The sequence below is a fragment of the Lissotriton vulgaris genome, chromosome 8 (genome assembly GCF_964263255.1).
Source record: "Lissotriton vulgaris chromosome 8, aLisVul1.2, whole genome shotgun sequence".
NCBI lineage: Eukaryota > Metazoa > Chordata > Amphibia > Caudata > Salamandridae > Lissotriton > Lissotriton vulgaris.
This window is the reverse complement of record NC_141696.1, coordinates 423,052,113-423,075,606: the sequence shown is the minus strand read 5'-3', so window position 1 is coordinate 423,075,606 and position 23,494 is coordinate 423,052,113. Positions and strand designations below refer to the sequence as shown.

The following is a 23,494-nucleotide window of genomic DNA, read 5'->3' as shown; positions in this document are numbered from 1 at the left end:
AAACACTCACACCCAGTCAAAAGATCTGGGTTTAATCCATCACCGTTCTTTAGCCCACTCTGCCACCCCAGTTCAGACATGGCCATATGCAAATCAGTCTGACCCTGTGCCTCATAGGAACAGTCCACCCCGAACTGCCAAGCCATGTCTTCCTTCGACCGGAAACAAGCTTCCGAGGACCGGTTTCTGGCATTCCAGCCGTCTTCAGCCCGGCTTGCTTGAATCCAGTGGCAAAGTGAGCAAGGGACTCATGTCTGAGCATACCCTGCCACACTTATGGCGGCCAAAAGCCGCCATAAGTGGTGATTAACCCAGTTCCACACAGTCCTGGACCCTGTGTCAGGAGGCTCTGCACCTCTGGACATGGCTGGAACATCACTGCATTACCTTGGTGGTTCAACACCTGGCAGGTTCTCTGAATGCCAGGGCGGACAAACTCAGCCGCCGGTGCATGATGGATCACGAATGGCGTCTGAACTCGGACGTGGCGCAAGGTCTCTTTCAGCAGTGGGGAGAGCCTTGGTTAGATCTATTCGCAACCGAAGAGAACACGCAATGTCCTCAGTTCTACGCGTTGGAATTTCCAAGACGGCACTCTCTCTGAGACGCTTTTCGCCGCGAGTGGAGTTGCGGTCTGTTGTACGTCTTTCCGCTTATACCACTCCTGCCCAGAGTGCTGTAGAAGATCAGGCTCGACCGGGCCGAAGTCATTCTTGTGGCTCCGGACTGGGCTCGAAGCGTATGGTATCCCAAGCTACTCTGTATGAGCGTTTATCTCCCGATCGGTCTGCCTCCTCGGGAGGATCTTCTGTCGCAGAAGCAGGGGAAGGTCCTCCACCCGAACCTGTCCAGCCTCCACTTCCATGCTCGGAGATTGAGCGGCAACAGTCGACACCTTTCGATCTTCCTTCCGAAGTCTGCGATGTCATTCTGGCAGCCAGGCGTCCCTCCACTAAAACGGTGTACTCCTGCAGGTGGAACAGATTTGTGGCATGGTGCGCAGCAAAGGCTGTGGATCCCCTTTCTGCCCCTCTTTCTGAGGTTCTTCTGTTCCTGCTCTCTTTGGCCCAGCAGGGCTCTGCTCTGGGCACTCTCAAAGGTTATCTTTCTGCCATTTCCTCCTTTCTACAACTTCCTGATCTGCCTTCTCTATTTAAGTCCCCTGTTGTTAACCGTTTTCTTAAGGGCATTACGCATATGTTTCCACCCGTACCCTTCATAATGCCCCAGTGAAACTTGAACCTTTGTATGACTTTTCTAATGTGCGCTCCCTTTGAGCCTCTTCATAACTGTCCTTTACGTCTTCTCACTCTGAAGACGGCTTTCCTGGTTGCTATCACCTCTACCAGAAGAGTGAGTGAGCTCCAGGCCTTTTCTTCCAAACCTCCTTTCCTTTCAGTTCATCCGGACAAGGTGGTTTTAGGACCCATCCTTCTTTCATGCCGAAGGTTGTTACACCCTTCCACATCGGGCAGACCATCACTTTGCCCACCTTCTTTCCCCCTCCACATCCTTCCAGGGAAGAGGAGAGGCTCCACTGTCTGGACCCAAAACGTGCACTTGCTTTCTATCTGCAGCATACACAAAAGTTCCGGGTGGACGATCAACTCTTTGTTGGCTACGGGGGCGCCAAAAAAGGTCGGGCTGTGCACAAACGGACCATCTCCCGGTGGGTCGTTCTGTGCATCAAGGCATGTTACTCCTTGGCCAAGAAGGAGCCTCCTGTGGTGCTGCGTGGCCATTCGGCCAGGGCAACTGCAGCCACTACTGCCTTGGGACGCGGCGTTCCCTTGCAGGACATTTGTCAGGCAGCTACGTGGGCCTCGCTGCACACGTTTACAAAGCACTAATGCCTTGACAGTCAGGTCCGGAGAGATGGCTTCTTTGTCCATTCCGTGCTCCATGACTTCCTGGTGTAATCCTGTTCGCAGACCCAACACCGGGGTTGGTATTGCTGTGGTATCTATTCTAAGGTAAGGAATCTATCACTAATGTGTCTCTTTCAGATGCACAAGTTACTACTTGTGTAATGATATATCTGTGAGAGACATTATTGATGGATTCCTTACCGCCCCACCAATCCTCCCTGTTATCAAACTGATTACTAGGGTTAAGGTCATCCCCTTTTAGGGCCCTAGTTTTATGCACCAATGGTCAGTATCTTGCATGGCTCTGCATTTCGGCGCGGAAAGTCGTGTACAGAACTGGCATTAGCGTGCATGGGTGGCGCCTAAGTAGTCTCTTTGACGTCATTCCGGCGCTTATGACGCCAGTGACGGGTCGGAGCCGCACAACGCCACCTACCGACTTGCAGGGGTACTGCTAAGCAGATAAACTTTCCGGATCCACTCTGACGCCTGGGGAATATTCTAAGGTAAGGAATCTATCACAAACTAATGTCTCTTATAGATATATAGCTACACAAGTAGTAACTTGTGCTTCCGTACGTGCTGCATGATGTTGACATTCCTTCTACTTTTACCGCCGAGCATGTAAACCCTACACTCAAGGCACTGTGTAATTGAACCCTACGGGAAGATTGCTGCGATACAGTGACTGTACTTTTATCTGACTGTTTACTTTGTTATTGGCATGTGTAACAAGCGCTCGCCATAGCGCTGTTTATTCATGCATTGCGCTTTCACTTTCAGTGAAAGCGAAAGTACGATGCAAAAATAAACACGCTGTGCCCTGACTCCTTTTGGGAGACCCCTCAGGACTGCATGCCGCCTGAGCATGGGGATCTCTTGTCTTTATGGGGCCATGTGTTTAAACTCATGGCCCCATAAAGATAAGAAATCGCGTACAACAGCCGTAATGCAGGCGAGCCATTCCTGGTGGGCCGTCCCATAAAGCCAAAGGGAGGCAACCCAAACACCTCATTTCCAATGGCTGGCCACCGTTTAGCATAAACGGTGACGCCGGCTAATGGAAATGAGGGGAGGGGCTTTAAGCCCTTTACTGAAACTCCTCATAGACAATAAATCTTGCTGAGCGAGCTGCGCATGTGCGCAGCCACGCTAGCCGAGACCTAAAAAGGAGAAATTCAAGATGCTCAAATTGGCTCAGATCTCGTCTGCCCTGGACCCAGGAGACTGGATGGCCCTATGCATATTTGCTCATCCCTGTCCTGCCTGCCGACAGGCAATACTTAAGATTCAGGGTGGGCTCATACGCGAAGATCGGGAGTGCAGTCTTTCCCTATCTAGGCAACTGGCTGTTGAAGGCAGGTTCGCCCCAGGCTATCGTCTCCCACCTCCGGACTACGGCGAACCTCCTACATTTTCTGGAGTTCAGTATCAACATGGCAAAGTCATACCTGACTCCCTCTCAGATGCTTCCTTTCATCTGAGCTGTTCTTGACACTGTGCAAATTTGAGCCTGTCATCCCGAGAGGGGAGTCTATTATATTCAGGCTACGATACTGATGTTTCAGCCTCTATCCTGAATTACAGTGAGAATGACTCTGAGGCTACTGGGCCTCATGGCTTCCTGCATCCTGCTGGTGAGACATGCCAGATGGACTATACAGGCTCTGTAGTGGGACATAGTGGGCACAGAATCAGGGGAATTTCTCCAACATGGTTCAGATCTCGGAGGGAACTGCACAAGAAATGCAGTGGTGGCTGAGGAACCACGATTGGGTCTGAGTTAGACCCCTCTTCCTTCCCCAACCAGATCTCAAAGTAGTTGCTGATACGGCACTTCTGGGATGAGGCCGCCATCTGGCAGAAATGGAGATCAGAGGACTCTGGTCTCCGGTGGAATCTGGACTCCACATTAAGATGCCGGAGCTCTGAGCGGCATTGAAAGCTTTTCTACCGTCCATCAAAGAAAGACTAGTTCAAGTGTTCATAGACAACACCACCAGAATGTGGTACTGCAACAAACAGGGCAGAGTGGGGTCATGGATTTTTTGTCAAGAGGCCCTGCGTCTCTAGACATGGCTGGCACAGCAGGGGATTTCCCTGGTAGTTCAACACCTGCCAGGTTCCCTGAACTAAAGCAAAAGATTCAAGACAACCTGTCTTGAATAAACCGAGTGTACAGCTCTTCCCTGAACGTCAGGACAGACCAACTCAGCTGTTGATGCTTAGCGGATCACGAGTGGCATCTCAATCCGGAGGTAGTGCAAGGTCTCTTTCAGCAGTAGAGAAAGCCTGGGTTAGATCTGTTCGCCTCCGCAGAGAACGTGCATTGTCAGCTGCTTTGCTCATTGGTGTTTCCAAGGCAGCTCTTGATCAGAGATGCTTTTTGTCTTGAGTGGAGCTCAGGCGTCCTGTACGCCTTTCCACCCATACCAGTCCTGCCCAGAGTTCTCTAGAAGATCAGGAACGGCCGGGCCGAAGTCATCCTTGTGGCTCTGGACTGGGCACGGAGAGCATGGTATTACGAGTGTAGGAAGGTGGATATCTGACTATGGTTACCCCCAACTTTTTGTCTAGTGTTTTGCTGGTTTTCGACTTAGTTGACCTGGGATCCTGCTATTCAGGACCCCAGTCTTTCTGCTCTCTCTTTTAAAATGGACTCCATGTACCTTAGGTACATATCTAATTGGATACTGGGTCACCTTATCAGTCCCTGTACAGTGTACCTTAGGTACCCAGGGCATAGGTGCACTCAGGGCCTAACAGGGTCTGCAGCATGTATTATGCCACCCCTGACTGGCCATCCAAATCTGACACAACTGGCTGATCAATCAGCTGGGGCAAGGTGGTGTAATCACCCTTTGCTTTAGATATAGTATACCTATATCTAACCCTAACCTGGACACATATACTCCTTTAAGTCACTCCTATGGCAGGCCTTAACAATCCTGGAGCCAGAGTACTTGGAATTATGTGAGATAGTGCTCTGGCATGAACTGAGCATGTCTACAGCTTTCGGAACCAAGTCCTTTAGCTGTTTCCATGATAACGCTATACCATATACTCTTAAGTGCATTATAACCTCGCGGTTATTGCTAACTTTGGCATAGCATTATCAAAACATGTCGAGTAAGGTGTCATACGAAGTGGAATACTACCCCCTCACCAATTCTGGCGACGGGGGTAGCATTCCACCCTTTTAGAGGGACACGACATGTATCTAACTGTGAACCCAAGTTAAAGTTAACTCGAGCCTCAGCCTTACTAAATGGATGCTGCCACCACAGACACAAGTCTGACCTCCTGCTGTTGGGAGTCCTTTCAGCGTGGGAGGCTTGGACAAAGGGTTTACTGCCTTGGGAGGTGCTAGCACCACCCCAGACAGGATTTTGTGTATTAGGTAGGACAGGGCTGAAAGGAATGAGACATGCCTGGGGCACACAAGGTGCCCTGTGCATACACCGGTTCAAACCAGTTGCTGGGGCACTCCAGCCCCAGCTCTGGCGCAAGACCGGACAAAGGATAGGGGGTGTAACCACTCCCCTTCCTGGTCCCACCCATGGGAGGGACCTAGTGATAGTGCAGCCCCCTTTAGCAGGATAAAGGTAGGAGCTGGTCCCATTCCAAATCAGATTAATCCTGAACTGAAATTCTGCAAGAAGAAACTCTGGACTTCGACTTTCTACACAGAAGACTGAAGAAATCTCCCTTGTGGGCAAGGATTGTCCACCCTGCACAAGCAGGCACCATCAAGCGTCCAGCGGCTTCACTTTGTCATCTTCCCTCAAGGATCCAGACTTCAGAGCCCGACGAGACCCAGATTCCCAGACCTCTCCGACCTCTACCTACATCTGCAGCACAGCTGAGATCCGTGGGTGCGACGAGATACGTGGGACCCGTGATCTTGGAGAAACTGCACTTCGCTTCCAGCACGACTTCTGAGGTATCCTCGACAAAGTGCTTTGGGGACTGAGAAGCCCCAGCCCCCAGCCCCCAAGCAGCTCCTGCACCGAAGACCAGCCCTCCAGCATCCACGAGATCTGCGTGGAGCCCTTCTGGCTGTTTGCTGCTCGACGCGTTGTCTGGTCACTTGCCGGCTGGCTAGTGGCCTCCTAGACGACGATCCACGACATCAACACTGCTGGTCTGGTTGCTCCAGACTGGCCCTTGCTTCCTTCCAAAAGAGAGGCACCCCGGACCCTCCTGTTCCGCACCAGATGTCTTTTCCACTCACCGCGTGGGTTGCCTTTGCTAAGGCCTGTTGACTCCAAATCCGGATCCCACACCGCCGACAGCGAGAGCCTGCGTGGGAAAGCTCGTGCCTCCATCCTGGTCGTCGAAGACACCACCTGGTCCACGTGGCTGCAGAGTCAAGCGTCCACTCTTCACCTGATCGCGACAACAGCCTCTGGTTCCTTCCTGGTTCCACTCCAGTCACTAGCTACTGACTTTGAACATTGTCCCCTCTGCTTTCAGGTCTTCAGCATCTCTGATCCACCCTTGGATCACATCGGACATCTTCCACCTGGTCGTCTGCAGCATCTTTTCTTTCAGGCTCCATAGACTTCAACGCAGAAACCCGACACAACTTCGCACCTATGCACCCGCAGCCCGTGGGTGAGGTAACAAGAGCATTTCGGTGCTCAAGGGTAGATTGACTCTCCTAGTGTCCAGTTCCACAGTCGTTGTAGTCCTAACTAGTCGGGATTGTCCGTACTCACCTTTTTCTTGAACTGTACTGTCCATAGACGTTGTTATGCATCTCGCTTGTGATTTCACACTCTGCACAAGCATTCCGTGGGCCTCCTATTACTTACCTAAAGTTAGGGTAATGTAGTCCCAGCGATCCTACAGCCTCTGGACAGCTCCATTCCTTTAATCAACTTCCTTATACCATTTACTTAGTATATGGTTTGTTGCGCCCCTAGGGCAACATTGTAACTTGTGCAACTTAACGTATTTTTCTTAAGAGTCTTGTCATGTGCTTAGCCCTCTGATCTCATAAAGAGTTCAGAGGTGTTTGTTAGTTAATAAATATCTTGTTTATTTTCATAACTACCTGTGTGGTGTCCTTTCATTTGGTATTCAAGGGGTTATATGTGTTAAAACAGCTGGCATCACATGCCAAAAGAGTTTACCCTAAGACTGCTCTGTCCATGCTACCATTAGGATAGCTGGTCTATAAGGTTGACTTACAACCAATCACCATAAGGGTTGTTTGGACTGATATAAGGTGATCACTAGAACTAGTGAGCATCATATATCAGGCCAACTTCTCACAACGAGCATCTGCAAATGTGCATTGATCCTCCGATTAGGCTGCTTCTTAAGGAGGATCTTTTGTCGTAGCTGCAGGAGAGGGTTCTCCACCCAAACCTGTCAACTTTATGCCTTCTTGCATGGAGATTGAGCAGCAGCAGTTGATAGCTTTTGACCTTCCTCTGTACAGCCAAGATAGTGACATTCAAGCATTCACCATAAAGGAACCTTTCCTCCAATTCCAGTCAGACAGTGCAACACCTAGGACAAACCCTAAGTTTATACAAAAGGTCCCTTCAGAGTTCCACTTGAATAACCCAGTAATACTACAAACATTCTTTTCAAATCCTCAAATCGTTGCTGAGAAGTCATTACATTCTTTAGATGTCAAAAGATGTCTCAAATGTTATTTACACAGGACCCATCAAATCCGCAAGGCGAATCAATTATTTGTGGCCTATGGAGTCCTAAGACATGCTTTCCCAGTTTCTAAACAGACCATAGCCAGATGAATTGCATCCGCCATCCAGTTTTGCCACAGACAAGCAGGAAGACCATTGCAAAGCCAAGTCAAGATCCATTCCACCAGAGCTGTCTCCACTTCCACAGCTCTTTTTGCTGGTGTGCCTATTCAACACATCTGCCAAGCATTACCATCCGCTATGTTATCATGCTGTTATTGTTGACTACTGTATACTGCTGTCAATTCTGATTGAGTCATGTGAATCTATTTAGGGACATCTTTGGGATTATGGGGGCCCTGGCCCAAACGTATTTTGGTGGCCCCTGTTCATGACAGCTATGAATTTATGATCCAGTTTCAGCTCTTTCATGCCCTCTTTGGCCAGAACACTGACCGTGCACAGGCACACTCATCCAGATCTTAATGTGTTCATGTGCAATGTCCAGGGATAGTGGTGTGTTTTCAATATTGTAACACAGCAGCAGCTCACTAATATTACTGCAAATAATCTCTGTGACAACCTTCCGTTGCTCATATGTGAGGTTCTGTTTTGATCTAAAAGATCTTTTTTATGGATGTTGCATGAAACATAAACCCAATATTTGTTTACAAAATGTCTGTAATATGGAGCAGACTCTTGTCCATCACCCAGATTAAAAATAGATTAAAGGAAAATAGCACCTAAAACAATCTGTTTAATCATTTTTCAAGGTCATCAAGGCAAGATTCTCTGCAGAACAGAGTTGGCTCTATCAGGTCGCCCCCTGAAAGGCTAGGAACTTGGGCCAGAACCCACATTGCCCATGCTTTAAAATGTATCTGAATCTGTGAATGATCCATTACCGAAGAAGAATATTAATTAATTACTTATATCTGAAAGATACCAACACGGTAGAACTACAGTTACAGGTAAGTAAATCATTTTCTTTCATCTACAGCATCCAGTTCCGCCTCCCTGTATTTTCTGAGCCTCAGAGATTCCCTAAGCAGGTGTAGCAAGGTGCCCACCCGTCCACATGCCCCTCCCCCCTTTTTGCAGGTGTCAGACACCCTATGATTCCATTTGTGTAGATTGGCTAGAGTGTGATATCAGTATGGAATAAACTTGTATGTCACCTCCCCTACCTACAATGCTAGTTGAGAAGGTGCCAGCTCTCTAAAAGAAAAAAAACTTCCCATTCCTTCCCTGCTAGAGCCCTGCCTAGTTCTGTCTGCCATCTCCTTTGTCGTGACAGTTTCGGGATCTCTGTAGTCTGTGAGAGAAGTTTGATTATTGTTATACTATGTATTTAGTACCTTGATTTGTTACTACCCATTTCTCAAACTGACAGGACTAGTCTAGGGTGTAGTTGAGTTATGGAATGCCCAGTGTGTAATACAACAGTAATTAAAATGATCTGCTTCCGGCTATGCTCTACTCCCCTTTGATATGGTTGAAGGGCTTGAATCTATTCTCATCAAATAAGTCCCCTACTCTTTTGCATCGTTTCACTCTTCATATTTCAAATTCTCTCCCCTCTGTGGTCGGATGAATTTGGTGTTTTCTCTGATGGGGTGAATGGAGTGGTAAATGAGCAGTGAGGGTGGCTCTCTGTCCACTCTGGTAATGTCAGTTGTGTGTGACTGGGGAAGAATAAGATCCTCAGGCTCACTGCTTCTGTAGCTGCCGGGGAGACTTTCCATATGTGTACTTATACAACTATCTGATCTGCAAAACACCAGAACTCCTCTGGTGTGCTCTTCTGTCAGTCTACCATGTCTCAGTTGGGATACCTGGTATAACTTTTTTTAGGTTTGGGAATCACAGGCCATCATCCTTGGGTGTTAGTTGTAAGATATATTTTGCTTTTTTTGGTCGCCTCCCGTCCCATGTAAAGTGCTTAATGGCATCCTGCAAGCTCTTTAACCATCCTTTCAAGGCCTGTAATGCAGGGGCCGGGAACATGTCGAGGTCGCAGGGTGAGTGCATATATTTGATAGAGACTACTAGCCGCAAATTCCTTCACATAGAATTATCCCCAGGCGTGAGACTGGATCCGGAAACTTTTGCCACAGCATCCCTGCATGAAGGGGGCGGGGCAACACCACGCGACTCCGCCGAGGCGTCGTCCGCGTACGTGACGTAAGCGAGGTCAAATAAGATCCACGCCTACGTCACTTTTTTCCTTTTCCGTGTGCAACGTGGATCCGGTCCTTGCTACAGGCCTGTTTGGGGCCCTTTTTTCTCCCTATTGTCTCTTCTTTGGTGGAACAGTGTGCGAATGCCTCCGGGCTTCAAGACTTGTACGTCATGTGGGCGTCTTATGTCGGAGACGGACCCTCACCTCATTTGTATGTGGTCTTTGGGGGAGGATCATGGCACCACTGACTGTGAGGCGTTCCAACAGTTGAAGCCGAAGTCGTGGCGAGAGCGCCGGAAGAAACTGCTCTCGGCGCGTTTCTCCAGGTCGACGTCCTCCCCTCGATCAGCTTCGGCGGATGGCTTCAGATACGACAGTGGTCGTCGTCTTTGCCCTTCTCCGATGTCACATGAGCGTCGCTCCCCAGTGGTTAAGTGTTGCAGTTTGTCCCCGGGGGCTGGTTTCCGGCCTGCCAGGCGCGTGGGCTCTCCGTGGCTGATGCGGCCCGTGTGCCGTCCTATCCACCGTTTCCGGGTGTTGGGGCGTCAAGAGTCCAGATGGAGACATACGCGGGGGCTTTGCAGGCCTCGCTGGCATCTCCTCCTTCTTCGGGTGTCAGCGGATCCCTTGCCTTGCGCTGGGCCCTCCGCGGCAGGGCCGGTGGCTCCGGGCCCAGGCGCCGACTGGCTCGGATCCAGGCTTGGAGGATGTGGTACTGTAGGGGTGCGGCCCCTCGGGGGTCCCTCCTTCAGTCCATGGCGCCTCTTCCTCGCCGCAAACACCCACAGGGTCCCTGTGGTATCGTGGGAGGTCGCCGGGGCTCGGGTCGCATCCCCGAGCCCCTCTCGGTCCTTTGACAAGGTTGTCTTGTCTAAGGCCGAGGTGACGCCGCTACGGCACCGGCAGCGGCTGGACCGTGCGGAGCCACAGCTGTCAGTGGGCCCTCCTCGTCCCGCTCCGGGTCGAGGCTGGGTGGGGACCCCTCGTCCCTCTCTGGGCCCCTCTCATCCCTCCCCACAGGCGGCTGCCTCGTCGGAGGGCGAGTTGGAGGTGGAATCGTCCCTGGCGCAGCCCCATGGGTTTGCCGGGCGACCTCCGCTACATTCTGGGCCGCGTCTGGCGGAGTGCTTAGAGTCACTCCCCAGGCCATCCTCGTTCTCCACGCAGGCGGCTGCCTCGGTGGAGGTCGAGTCTGTGTCGTTCCAGCGCCGGCCTGGAACCGGTTTAGCTCCGGGTCTACGGGTCTACTCTGGTCCCTGGTGCGGTGCGACTTGGAGGGATCCTGTCCGGCGACGCCGGATGGTGTCAACGTCCTGCCTCAAGTGGCATACTCTACAGCTCCACGTAGGGGTCGTGCTGCGGATTCGTCTTCGGACGCTCCTTCTCCGGAGGCAGGTTGTATACTGGTGTCGTCCTCCCCAGAGACTGGTCGCCCTGTGGTATCTTTTTCACCGGCGTCGTCGAAGGGCTGCTCCCCGCCCTTTCTAAGGCAGAGGTGTTCGCCGGAGGAGCGGCAGGTCCCTCTTTCTTCAGTTCCTTACGACTTCCAGGTCTGGCCCTTGCCCGTCCCGCTGGGCTTCGGGGATGGCCGCCTTAGTTTGCAGCCGTCGCCCATGGAGGAGCTGCTTTTTCCACCGCAGGGCCCTATGGAGGCAGGTGCGGTCTTTGCTCACGCGGTGTCCACGGCCGTGGGCATTCTGCGCATGGGTGACCCGGTTGCTCACTTTCCACCGGACCATCTCTTGGAGGTTCGTCACCAGGGCTCTGGTGGGAGGGGGATCTTACTTCCCTTTGAGGGGTCGCTCCTTTCTTCCCTGATGGGGGCTTGGATGCGTCCCGCCTCAGGGGATCTGGTGCCTCAGCACCTTCTGCACCGGCATCTTCCGGCGCTGCGTGACCCGGCGTGCCTTTCCCTCCACCCCTCTGCTGCCAGTCCGCTTTTGCGGACCGCATTTCCCTCCCTGCCGCCACTGTTGAATCCGCCATCCCGGGAGGCCCGCTGGCTGGACTCTTGGGGGCGCAACATGTTCACCTCGACCAGCACTTCTCTTCAGGCCCTTAACACCTTGTGTGTGTTGGCTAGGGCCTCCTCTGTTTGTGGGACTTGGCTGAGTTTCTGGGATCCGCAGCCTCCCAGGAGACTTTCCAGGTGGACTTACAGCATCATGCTGTGGATGGCCGGGAGCTAGCCGCGTTTATTTTCCGCTCCGCTCTGGACGTCTCGGAGGTGCTAGGCCGGGCCATGGCTTCCTCAGTCGCCCTCCGTCGCCATACTAGGCTTCGGGACGGCGTTTTCTCTGAAAATATTCGGGAGAGGCTCATTGATCTTCTGTTTGACGGTAGCCTGTTGTTCCATACCCCAGCTGACTCTGCCATCCAAAGGTTCCTGGCAGGGCTCCGTCCTCCTCCTCCTCCTCCTGCTCTGACTTATCCTCCTCCTTCCCCTCCTCAGTGACTGCTGAGTTGGGCTGGTTCTGGGCCTTCTCAGGCCACTTGTTCGGACTGTGGAGTGTGTTTTCTGGCCATTGAGTCCTCCCCTGGGACTTTGGCATTGTTGGCTGCTGGACGGCCCTTTGTGCCTATGTGTGTACGTGTTTTGCTGGAGTTGTTGCGCAGACTTGGCCCTGAGATTAGGGCTTCTGCTTGTTTATGCTGCTTGTCAAGCCTTCTGCGGGGATGTTTTTCTCCGTGGCCCTTTTGTTTTTTCCTCTGCTGCGGAAGTTCTTCCAAAGAGGGTTCCCATGTCTTGGGACTTAACGTACCCTATGAGGGGTAGTGGTAGCTGTTATGTAGCTTGCGCTCTGCTTGGGAGTTCTGATCGCCGTCTGGTACCGGTTCTCCATGGCGTTCCTGTATGTTGCTTTGCTTCTGAGTTCGTGCGCGGACCCTCGTAGTGGTGTGGCCGGGCATTTTCACCCCTTCCTGCCCCTTTCCTGAGGGCTGGGGTGATTCTGAGTGCTCCCTCTCCCTGTCTTTCTGGAGCCCCGGGCTTTTCTTCTTGATTCTGGCAGCTTCTGTCTATTGGCGCTGTTATGACTCGCCTGTTGCCTTCCATCTTGAGGGGGCTCACCTTCTTTTCCCTCATTTCCTTGGGCCCTCTGGGCTTCCCCCTTTTCCTGTCTTGGCATTGGATGGAAGCTCTGTTGCCTTGTCAGGGAGTGAGGTGGTTTGGCCTTTCTAGCCTTGCTCTTGGTTCTTCTGCTGTGAGGGTACAGGCCTCTTTGGTCTTCCTCTATCGCCTACACCCTCTGGGGTCAGTGGTGTTCTCCTTGTGGGAGCTTCTCTTGCCTGGCAGGGATGAAGTTTTTACTTCTTGCCCGCAGATCTGGTTCCCTGTGGGACCTTCTGTTTTGTCCAGGCTGCTGGGGTCCTTTCGCAGACCCTCCTTTCCCGTCGGTATTGCTAAGGTATCTATTCTGCGGCTAGTAGTCTCTTTCAGATGTACGAGTAACTTACCTTCGGTAACAATTATCTGGTAGAGACGATTCTAGCCCCAGATTCCTTCACGGCCCGCCCTTCCTCTCCGTTCTGCGAGGACCCTTGGGTTTGTCTTCGGTACTCGCCTCCTGGTGGGGGGCTGTGTCTCCTTTGAGTGCCTTCTTTGCTTTTGATGGGTGGCTCCGTCTGGTTGTGGTTCGTTCCTCCTCTTGGTTCCTGGGAGGATGGGGTTACTTTGCTCCTGTGCCCCGCTGCTCTGGCTACTTCAGGTTTGGGAGGGGTTTGCCTTCAATCTCTGTCCTCCCCTCCCTTCCCTTCCTCTTGCTGCTGAGGGCCCTGCCCCTCTGCTAACCTCCGAATAGGGGTCATATGGCCAAGCCTTGCCCTTGTTCCTTGGGGGGTGGTTGCCCTCTATGCTGGGTGGCTTGGAGGTTTGTTGTTCCTGTTGTCTTGGGACTGGCTCCTCCTTCCTTGTTTTGGCTGGGGGTGGTAGGCCTGCTACATGAGTCATGCCTTCGGCATCTTCCTTGTCTCCGGGACATGGGGGAGTGGAGGGGGAAGGCTGTCTACATACTGGCAGGGTGGCTGCTCAGGGCTCTGCTCTGTTCTTTCTTCTACCCCTGCCTTTGGACACTGCAGTGTTGCACTGTTCCTTATGGTGTCGTTTGTCTCCACTCTCTTTTATCTACTCTTTCATCTACTCTTACGCACACTGTTCCCATGCTCCCTCTATGTTTTGTCTGGTGGCTCCGCGTTATGGTGCGGAAAAGTTCTCAGAAGAAAGAAAACTGACGTAGGCGCACCGGGGTTGGTCTTATGTGACCTCGCTGACTTTACGTACCCGGACAACGCCTGGGCGGAGTCACGTGGTCTCGCCCGCCCCCAGCAAACAGGGATTCTGTGGCAAAAGTTTCCTTCGCCCCTCTGAGCACTAATGGGTATTTTTCTGTCATTATAGTCTAGATTCATTCTTTCCCTAGATTCCCTATTTCCTCTTAAATTACGTGGAGCAGGGAAATTAGGTGGGATTAACTTCATGGAGCTAAGGTGGCAACTTAATGGAATCTTATCACATTCAGCCAAAAATGAACAACTCCACGACTAGAGTCACCCTGGTGTCACACAACATCTATTCCTGGGATAGAAGACTTCAGCCTGCCACAGTTTAGACACTTGTTAATTATTCTTTGTCTGGCACTGCAAGATGTTAAAAGTTGTTAATATGCATGGAAACAAATGTATTATCTGGAAACTGTTACTGTCCACTTAATCGCATGCTCTACAAACTGAGTCAGAACGCCTCCAAAGGTAATGTGTTCATAAAATAAAATTAATTCTTGTTTCAGGTTACATGAATTCGATGAGCAAGTTGCAGCAGTTCGGGAAGGAATGGCACGAGTTGTCCCAGTTCCTATCCTTTCTCTCTTTACTGGATATGAATTGGAAACTATGGTATGTAGCTTTGTTTCTTTTCTTATAGTGATAGCAGACTGAGGGTGTCAAAAGATTTGGCCTAGCCATGCCCCAGTTAAAACATGGCATAATCAGTTTGCATATTCTAAAAGAATTATAAGTATTTGATACTTGAAGTGATTTTTAAAACTGACGTTGACAATTGTTCGATTCAACAATACTTATTTTATTACCAAGGCAAAGGATGAAAAGTAGTGCCTGCATGTTAGAGTATAAACCCGCAATATCTGAAAGAAACAGGTTAGTATGCCTTACCTTATAATATCCCCAGGCGTCAGTCTGGATCCAGGAATTTTTGCGTAGTAGTACCCCTGCGCGTCGGTAGGCGTCGTCTGCGGCTCCGCGTCCGTCGTTGGCGCCGGGATGACGTCCCCGGAGTACTTAGACGCCGCCCTCGCGGGCTGATGTCAGTTCTTCTATTTTCCGCGCCAGCAAGCGCTGGTCCGGAGAAAGTGGTACCCTTTAGTCACTTTTTGACTAAGCTTTTTGGATCCGTTTCGAGTTGTACGACTCCATCAGGGCCGGTAGGGATGTTTGGGTTCAAGCCCTGTGCCGACTGCAACCGACTGATGTCTGTTACCAACCCCCATCGCCGGTGCCTACATTGTCTGGTCCCCGACCATGATGACAAGTTGTGCCCGGACTGCCAGGCCTTGAGGTCGGAGGCTAGGCTGGAGCGGTCCCGTAAGCGCCTCGAGCTCCGGCAGTCGGCCCCGTGGCATTCGAAGTCCTGGTCCGGAAGGAGGTCGAGGTACCGGTCGCGGGGCCGGAGTCATCACAGCTCGGCGAGTCAACACCACTCGTCGGGCTCCAAGTCCTCAGGTAAGAGGCACTAGAAGCCGAAGAGACGACATCGCTCTTCCAACTCCCCCCCCGATGCGGCCGGGGGTCCGAGTGACACCGCCCACGCGGCTCCGCGGGAGCCGCAGGCGTCGCAGCATGCTCCATACCCGCCGGTCCCTGGGCAGAACGCGACGCCGGAGGAGATCGAGGCCTTTCTCATGGCCATGAGGTTGCTAACTCCTCCGTCGGGTTCCAGGGCACCTTCGGGCCACACAGCCCCGACTGAGAGCCCAAGCGGGCCAGGTGCTTCGGCCCAGGCGCCGTCGGCGACTTTGGTCCCGACGTCGCAAGGCCCCACTGGATCCGGTTCCGGATCCGGGTCGCCGCTGGTCGACCTTACGTCCCCGCCGGCGTCAACCCCTAGGGTGTCACCCCCGACGCCGTCCTTGGTCCAACCCTGGGTCCCGATCTGACACCGGAGCGGCGTCGCTCGATGCCGCATTCGGTGCCGGCCAAAGAGGAATTCTTCGAGGATCTGGGTCCATCCTTTACCCCTGAATACCAGGAGATGGACGGCGAGGGAGGCTGGGAGGGGTCTGAGGACCCTCTGGCAAGTGAGTGCCAGTCATTTCAGGACTGGATACAGGAACTAGGAGAGGCCAGTGGCCTGGATACCTCCCCAGACACTGGTTTTGTCTCCCCTCCTACCGTGGCTACGGAGGAGGGTGCTACTTATAGTGTGGTGCTGATGAGGGCGGCCAAGGCCTTGGCTCTTGAGCTCCCCGTCGCAACGGTGAGGTCTAACATCCTCACAGAGGTCCTTAAACCGCAGGTAAGCTCCCCAGAGCCTCTACTGCCGTTTCATGAGGCTCTCACGGACATCCTGTTGGGCACTTGGTCCAGGCCCACTACAGGTCCTCCTGTAGATAGTAACGTCGCTAGGCGCCACCGCCCTTTTCCGGGCGACCCTAGTTTCTTGTCCACCCACCCCACTGTGAGAAGTTGGCCTGATATATGATGCTCACTAGTTCTAGTGATCACCTTGTATCAATCCAAACAACCCTTATGGTGATTGGTTGTAAGTCAACCTTATAGACCAGCTATCCTAATGGTAGCCTGGACAAAGCAGTCTTAGGCTAAACTCTTTTGGCATGTGAAGCCAGCTGTTTTACAACAGTCGTGGGAGACGGGATGCACTCCTGTATTTCACACTCGCAACATTTTAATCCAAAGTTTTATCTGTTTCCATCTTTTTGCGTGCAGACTTATAAAGTGTAATGCCCAGACACACTTTTGTGAACATAACACCATTTTGAAGCGCTTGTACGCGCCTATCCGTCGCACAGCATTCTCATGCCCCCTCTGGCAATTTATCCAACAAGTATACCATAATTTTTTCATCTTATTATCATTATCACTTGATCCATTCATACTGTTTTCACTTATTTGCATATTCCTCAAACGGGGTGTTTATGCCATTTTCCAGGTTTCTCATGTTGCCACCGTGTCCATCCGGACCTCTTAGTAAAAACATGAATAAAGCATTCTTCGTTCAGGGCAGAGTTTATTTGTAAAAAACCCAATGCATTTCGTGCATTATATGCACTTCTTCAGGGGTCACTATAGAAAAAACAGTAAACAATCATCAAATTGTGGAATTCTTTGCTGTACACATATGCATTAAAACTAGCACCTAATAATAATGCGCAACTCTGGACTCTATCAAATATACCACTATTTCCTCTACATTCTCAAACTGCAAGTTAACTCCCCTCGCAGCCTAATATTAATATCTTTAGTTCTGGGCTTGCTAATCACATTTACAAAATGTGACCGTAGACCTGGTACTCGAGACTCCAAACTGCCGCTTAACCTTTCCCCTCTTCCCAACTTACTCGGAAGACTAACGCTCTACAACTCTTGCTTAAAAACTAACTTCTCTTTGAAAAGTGGCAGGTGCATTTTTCAAACCAAAGGGCATCACCACAAATTGGTAATGACCTCCTGGGGTAGAAAATGCTGTTTTGGCCTTGGCCTCCTCAGCTAACCTGAATTGCCAATAACCAGCTGTTAGGTCAAATGTACTCAAGAATTTGGCAGAAGCCAATTTATCTAGGAGTTCATCTGCCCTAGGTATTGGATGGGCATCTGTTTTAGTAACAGCATTGAGACCCATGTATTCTACGCAAAACCTCATCTCTCTCTTACCATCCTGGGTGTGAGGTTTTGGCACTAGAACTACAGGACTAGCCCAAGGGCTTTCTGAGGGTTCAATGACTCCCAATTCCAACATCTTCTGTACTTCTTTCTTTATGCAGTCCCTGACGTTGTCAGGTTGCCTGTAAATTTCACTCTTTATAGGCAGACTGTCACCAGTGTCCACCTCATGGGTGCACCAGTTTGTCTGACTGGGTGTCAGAGAGAACATTTTTCTAAAGGATTGAAGAACCTGTTTGCAATCCTCTTGTTGATGCTCAGAGAGGCTGTCAGAAAAGACTACACCATCTACTGACCCATCATCAGGGTTCTGAGTGAGCAGGTCTGGGAGAGGGTCACTCTCTTCCTCCTGTCCCTCATCTGTGGCCATGAGCAAGCCCATGTCCGCCCTGTCAACATATGCCTTGAGCCTGTTAACATGAAGCACCCTGTGGGGGCTCCTGGGAGTTCCAAGGTCTACGAGGTAGGTGACCTCTCCCTTTTGCTCAATGATGGTGTGGGGTCCAGACCATTTGTCTTGGAGAGCTGCTGGGGCCACTGGCTCCAACACCCACACCTTCTGTCCTGGCTGGTAAACAGTTAGGACAGCCTTTTGGTCATGCCAAGCTTTTTGAAGTTCTTGGCTGGCCTCAAGGTTTTTGGTTGCCTTCTTCATGTACTCTGCCATCCTGGAGCGGAGACCAAGTACATAGTCCATTATGTCAAGCTTAGGCTTTTTGAGAAGTAACTCCCATCCTTCCTCCACAAGACATAGGGGTCCTCTTACAGGATGCCCAAACAGAAGCTCAAAAGGGATGTAGCCAACCCCCTTCTGTGGGACCTCTCTGTAAGCAAACAGGAGGCAGGGTAAAAGGATGTCCCATTCTCGCCTAAGCTTTTCAGGTAACCCTTTTATCATCCCTTTTAGGGTCTTGTTGAATCTCTCCACAAGCCCATTGCACTGTGGGTGATAGGGTGTGGTAAATTTGTAATTTGCACCACACTTCTTCCACATTGCAGTCAAGTGTCCTGACAAAGTTTGCACCTCTGTCAGAGACAACCTCCTTAGGAAACCCCACTCTGGAGAAAACTGCAAGTAGGGCCCTGGCCACAACAGGAGCTGTACTGGTCCTAAGGGGAATAGCTTCTGGATACCTAGTGGCATGACCCACTACCACTAGTATAAATCTGTGCCCAGATGCTGTTGGGGGGGGTCCATTGGTCCAAAAATGTCAATCCCCACTCTTTCAAAGGGTACCCCCACCACAGGTAGTGGTATAAGGGGGGCCTTTTTTGTGCCACCTGATTTGCCACTGGCTTGACAGGTGACACAGGAGTGACACAACTCTTTTGTGTCCTCAGACATGTGTGGCCAGTGAAAGTGAGGGACAAGCCTGTCCCAATTCTTGTTCTGGCCTAAGTGTCCTGCAAGGGGAATCTCATGGGCTAAGGTAAGAAGGAAATCTCTAAGAGACAAGGGGGTGACCAGCCTCCTGGTAGCACCAGGCTTGGGGTCTCTTGCCTCAGAGTATAGGAGTCCTTCACCCCAGTACACCTTGTGGGTACCTGTAGCATTCCCTGCAGCCTCAGCAGCAGCTTGCTGTCTGAGGGGTTCAAGGGAGGAACAGTCTAACTGTGCCAGCCTCAAGTCTGCCCTGGAAGGTCCCCCTGTCCCAAGAAACTCAACCTGTTCAGGTTCAAGTTCTTCTAGGACAGTTCCTTCTGGGGTCTTTGGGTCAGCCTCCTGAGAGTGCTGGTCCTCAACCTGAGGCAGGGGGAAGGCACTGCCTTAACCCTACTGCTCTTCCTCTTGGGTGGTGTCTGGTCCATTGTTCCAGGATCCAGCACCTGTTCAGCTGGGCATTTTCTGGCCTGTGACCTGGTCACAGCAAGGACATGTGCTGACAAACCTAACATTTCCACGTGAGTTCTATACTCCACTTCTGACCATAAGGAGGATTCTAAATCATTTCCCAAAAGACATTCCACTGGGAGGTCTGAACTAACTACAACCCTTTTAAGGCCAGTTACCCCTCCCCAGGAGAAGTTAACAACTGCCATACTGTGATTGGTAGTGACGTTGCTAGCATTGGTCACTAGGTACTCTGAACCTAGTATGATCTGATCAGGGTCCACAAAGGCTGGTGTCACCATAATGACACTGGCACATATGTCCCTGTAGGCCTGAGCCATTTTTCCATTGATTAAAGGCGTTTGCCTGCATTTGCCCAGAGTACTGGGACTTACAGTAGGGGTCATATCCATGTCCCCACTACAAACAAGAACAGCCTGAGTAGGTATTCTGACTAAGTCAGAACCCACCTCAGTTCCCATGGTTAACCCAACTATTGCCTTGGGGGGTACACTACCACTACTAACTGTACTATTTATTTATTTATTTATTCATTTATTTATTTATAGTATTTATAAAGCGCTCTGCAACCCTACGGGCATCCTGGCGCTGTATGAATATAGCTGAAACGCTGTGCATCATGAGTAGAAAGGATGTCATTTGATTCTGGGCAGTTAGATTTCAGGGAAAAGCCATGTTTTTACCTTTTTTTCGGAAGGCCATCAGTTCATCTGTTTTCCTGATGGCAGTAGGTAGTCTATTCCACAGATGAGCTGCCGCTATACTGAAGGCTCTGCCACCATAAGTGGCTTTCCTGATCCTGGGTATACTGATGAGGTTAGTAGAGGAGGATCGAAGGATCCGAGTGGGTTCATACCATTTGAATTTGTTTTGAAGTGGTCGGGGGCCCATCCCATGCACTGCCTTAAAGACAGTGCATAGGGGTTTGAAGAGGATCCTCTGGTGTACAGGCAGCCAGTGTAATTCAGCCAGTGCAAGGGTAGTGGAGGATCTTCGCCCTCGGGAAAGTGCCATTTTTACTGCAGCCGCCTGGATGCTCTAAAGTCTGGAAATCGGGTAAGCAGGAGATTCCAGTAACAGAGCATTACAGTAATCCAGGCGGCTAAGAATGGTACTCCTGACTATGGTGGCTCTAACCTGTGCTGGTAAAAGGGGCAGCAGCTTTCGAAGTCCTCGCATTAAGGCGAAACAACTGCTCACCTGCTAATTGACATTGGTCTCTAGACTCAAACTGTCATTTAAACTGACTCGAAGGTTCCTCACTGATTTCACTGGGGTTAGTAGCTCCCCTGGCTCCAGAGGCCAAAAGTCAGTGGGCAGACTTCTAGTGATTCTACCTACTTAGCAATGCATTATTTCGGTTTTATCGCTGTTAAACTGTAATGAGTTCTGATTTAACCAGGATGTCATTTCCAGCATGCAGGTATGGAAGGTCTCGAGTGAATCTGCATGGGCACCATCAAGAGAGATCATCAGCTGCGTGTCATCCGCATAGTTGATCACGCTAATGCCGTGAGCCTTGATGATGCCCATCAGGGGTTGCATGTGCCTTACTAGGGGGTGCAGGTGCCTTAGGAGCAGTAGTGGTAGGAGCTGAGCCTTTCTTGGTGCACTCACTAAACCAGTGAGTCTTACTTTTACAGTATTATTTATTTATTTATTTATTTATTTATTTGAAACATTTGTAAAGCGCGAACGAAGGCCCGAGGGCATCTCGGCGCTAAAAAACTGCTATGTTTAACCCAGAGAGCCAGAAAGTACGGAGGTTAAAAAGGATCAGAGGTTAAAAAGCCAGGTTTTAAGATTTTTTCGAAAGGACCTGAGGGAGGTGCTGGCCTTAATTGAATATGGAAGTGTATTCCACAATTTCGGTGCGGCTACTAAGAACCGCCTATCACCCCAATTGACAGTTTTGGTTCGGGGTACCGCCAGATCAGAAGAATTGGAGGAGCGCAGTGTTCTTGATGGGCAGTAGGGAATTAAATTTTGAGTGAAGAACACTGGTCCGACATTATGTAAGGCCTTGTATGTCAAACATAGTGCCTTGAACTTTATCCTCTTTTTCACTGGGAGCCAGTGAAGTCGCCTTAAAGTTGGTGAGACCGATTGGTATTTAGTGATACGCCCTAGGAGCCTTGCAGCGGCATTCTGGATGGCCTGCATTTTAGCTAGCACTCTCTCCTGGGCACCTAGAAACAGGGCGTTACAGTAATCTAGGGTGGAGAGAACCAGGGCGCTTACCAATGTTTTGGCATGATGCTCAGGTAAAAAGGGCAGAATTTTTTTTATAAGCCGGAGTTTGTAAAAGGCAGAGGAAGAGATCTGGTTAGCATGAGGCAGGAAGTTCAGACGGTTGTCAAACAGTACACCCAAGTTCCTGACCTTGTCGACCGGATCTGGAGGCTGGCCCATAGACGACGGCCACCATAAGGGGGACCAGTCTGGGGAAAGATTGCCGAAAATTACAACCTCTGATTTTTCAGAGTTCAATTTCAGGCAATTATGGCCCATCCAACTGCCTATTGCCTGCATACCTTGGTTAAGCATGTTCGCTTTTTGTGGCCCATCGTTCTTAACAGCTAGGATCAATTGGGTGTCATCTGCGTAGGACGTTAGGCTCATCCCAAATGCCCTGATGACTTTGGCAAGGTCCGACACATAAATGTTAAAAAGTGTCGGACTAAGGGATGAGCCCTGAGGAACTCCACATGGTAAAGACAGTGGGGAAGACTCGAAAGGTCCCACAGTGACAACCTGGGTCCTATTAGCCAGGAAGGAGGCAATCAGATTTTTTGCGTTGCCTCGAAAACCTATGCTCTCGACACGGTCGACCAAGGTGGTATGGTCGACCGTGTCGAAGGCCGCCGATAGGTCCAGTAGGATCAGGATGGCAGAGCCCCCTGCATCCCGGATAGATCTAATATCATCTGCCGCCTTGACCAGAGCGGTCTCTGTCCCATGGCATCGGCGGAAACCAAACTGCGATTCGTCGAGCCTTTTGTTCTCCTCGATAAAGAGGGAGAGTTGGGTGTTCATGATTTTTTCCACCACTTTCGCTAAAAATGGCAGACTGGCAATGGGCCGGTAGCTTTTAAGTTCCTCTTTATCGAGGGAAGGTTTTTTCAGAAGCGGTTTTATGAGTGTTTTCTTTAGGGTGTCCGGGTAGATGCCTGTGGAAAACATGGAGTTGCAGATCTCGGTTATAGATGGGAGAACTGTGTCCATCATAGGCCGCAGAACCTTCAGAGGACATGGGTCTAAAGCTGACCCAGATTTAATAGAGGATATGATGTTGAGTACCTGAAGGCAGGTCACCTCTCTGAACTGCTGAAAAATTGGTCCTTCAGGCTGGGTAAAGGCCTCGTGGGCGCTAATTGCGGTATTAGCAAAGTTTCGATAAATGTCATCCACTTTGCTGAAAAAAAAACTAGACAATGCGTCACAGAGGGTTTGGGAAGGGGGGGGTGTAAGATCCACAGAAGAGCCAGCTAACTGTCTGGTTGTCTCAAATAGACATTTATTTGAGTTCTGTGCATTTTCTATTCTGTAACAATAATATCTTTTCTTAGCGTCTGTAATAAGATTTTTGTATATGGTTACCGACTGTTTGTAGAGAGATTTGGACTCCTGGGAATAATCCTTACGCCAGTGTCTCTCTCTGTTCCGGCACTGTTGTTTTTGGGTGCGTAGTTCGTCCGTGTACCATGGGGCCGAGGGGGTCGCTCTATTGCGTGACCGCTGTTTGACTTGAACCAGATCTCTGGCTGCTGAACTGACCCAGTGGTAAAATTGAGAGGTGGCAGTATTAGGGTCAGTGGATAACAAAGGAGTTGTATCTGTGAGCAGATTTTTTAAGCTGCATTCATCTATGTTATCCCAAGCCAAGTATGTTTGATGAGGGTTACCGTGAGATTTATTAATCGGGAGATCATAAATTTGTAGTGATGAAAGAATAAGATGGTGGTCAGACCATGTTAGAGGCAGTATTTTTGTAACTTGAAAGCCAGTGGCATTTGAAAAA

The 23,494-nt window shown here is 50.5% G+C and overlaps 1 protein-coding gene across 5 annotated transcripts in view; it reads left to right on the top strand.

Annotated features, from left to right (window-relative positions):
* HERC2 (HECT and RLD domain containing E3 ubiquitin protein ligase 2) overlaps positions 1-23,494 on the top strand; it is a 1,676,463-nt gene that overhangs the window by 1,594,131 nt on the left and 58,838 nt on the right. For all 5 annotated transcript variants that reach the window (XM_086934186.1, XM_086934185.1, XM_086934187.1 and 2 more), the window contains one exon: positions 14,495-14,600. In XM_086934186.1, coding sequence (XP_086790312.1) covers positions 14,495-14,600 — 106 coding nt within the window. The remainder of the gene's footprint in view (positions 1-14,494; positions 14,601-23,494) is intronic.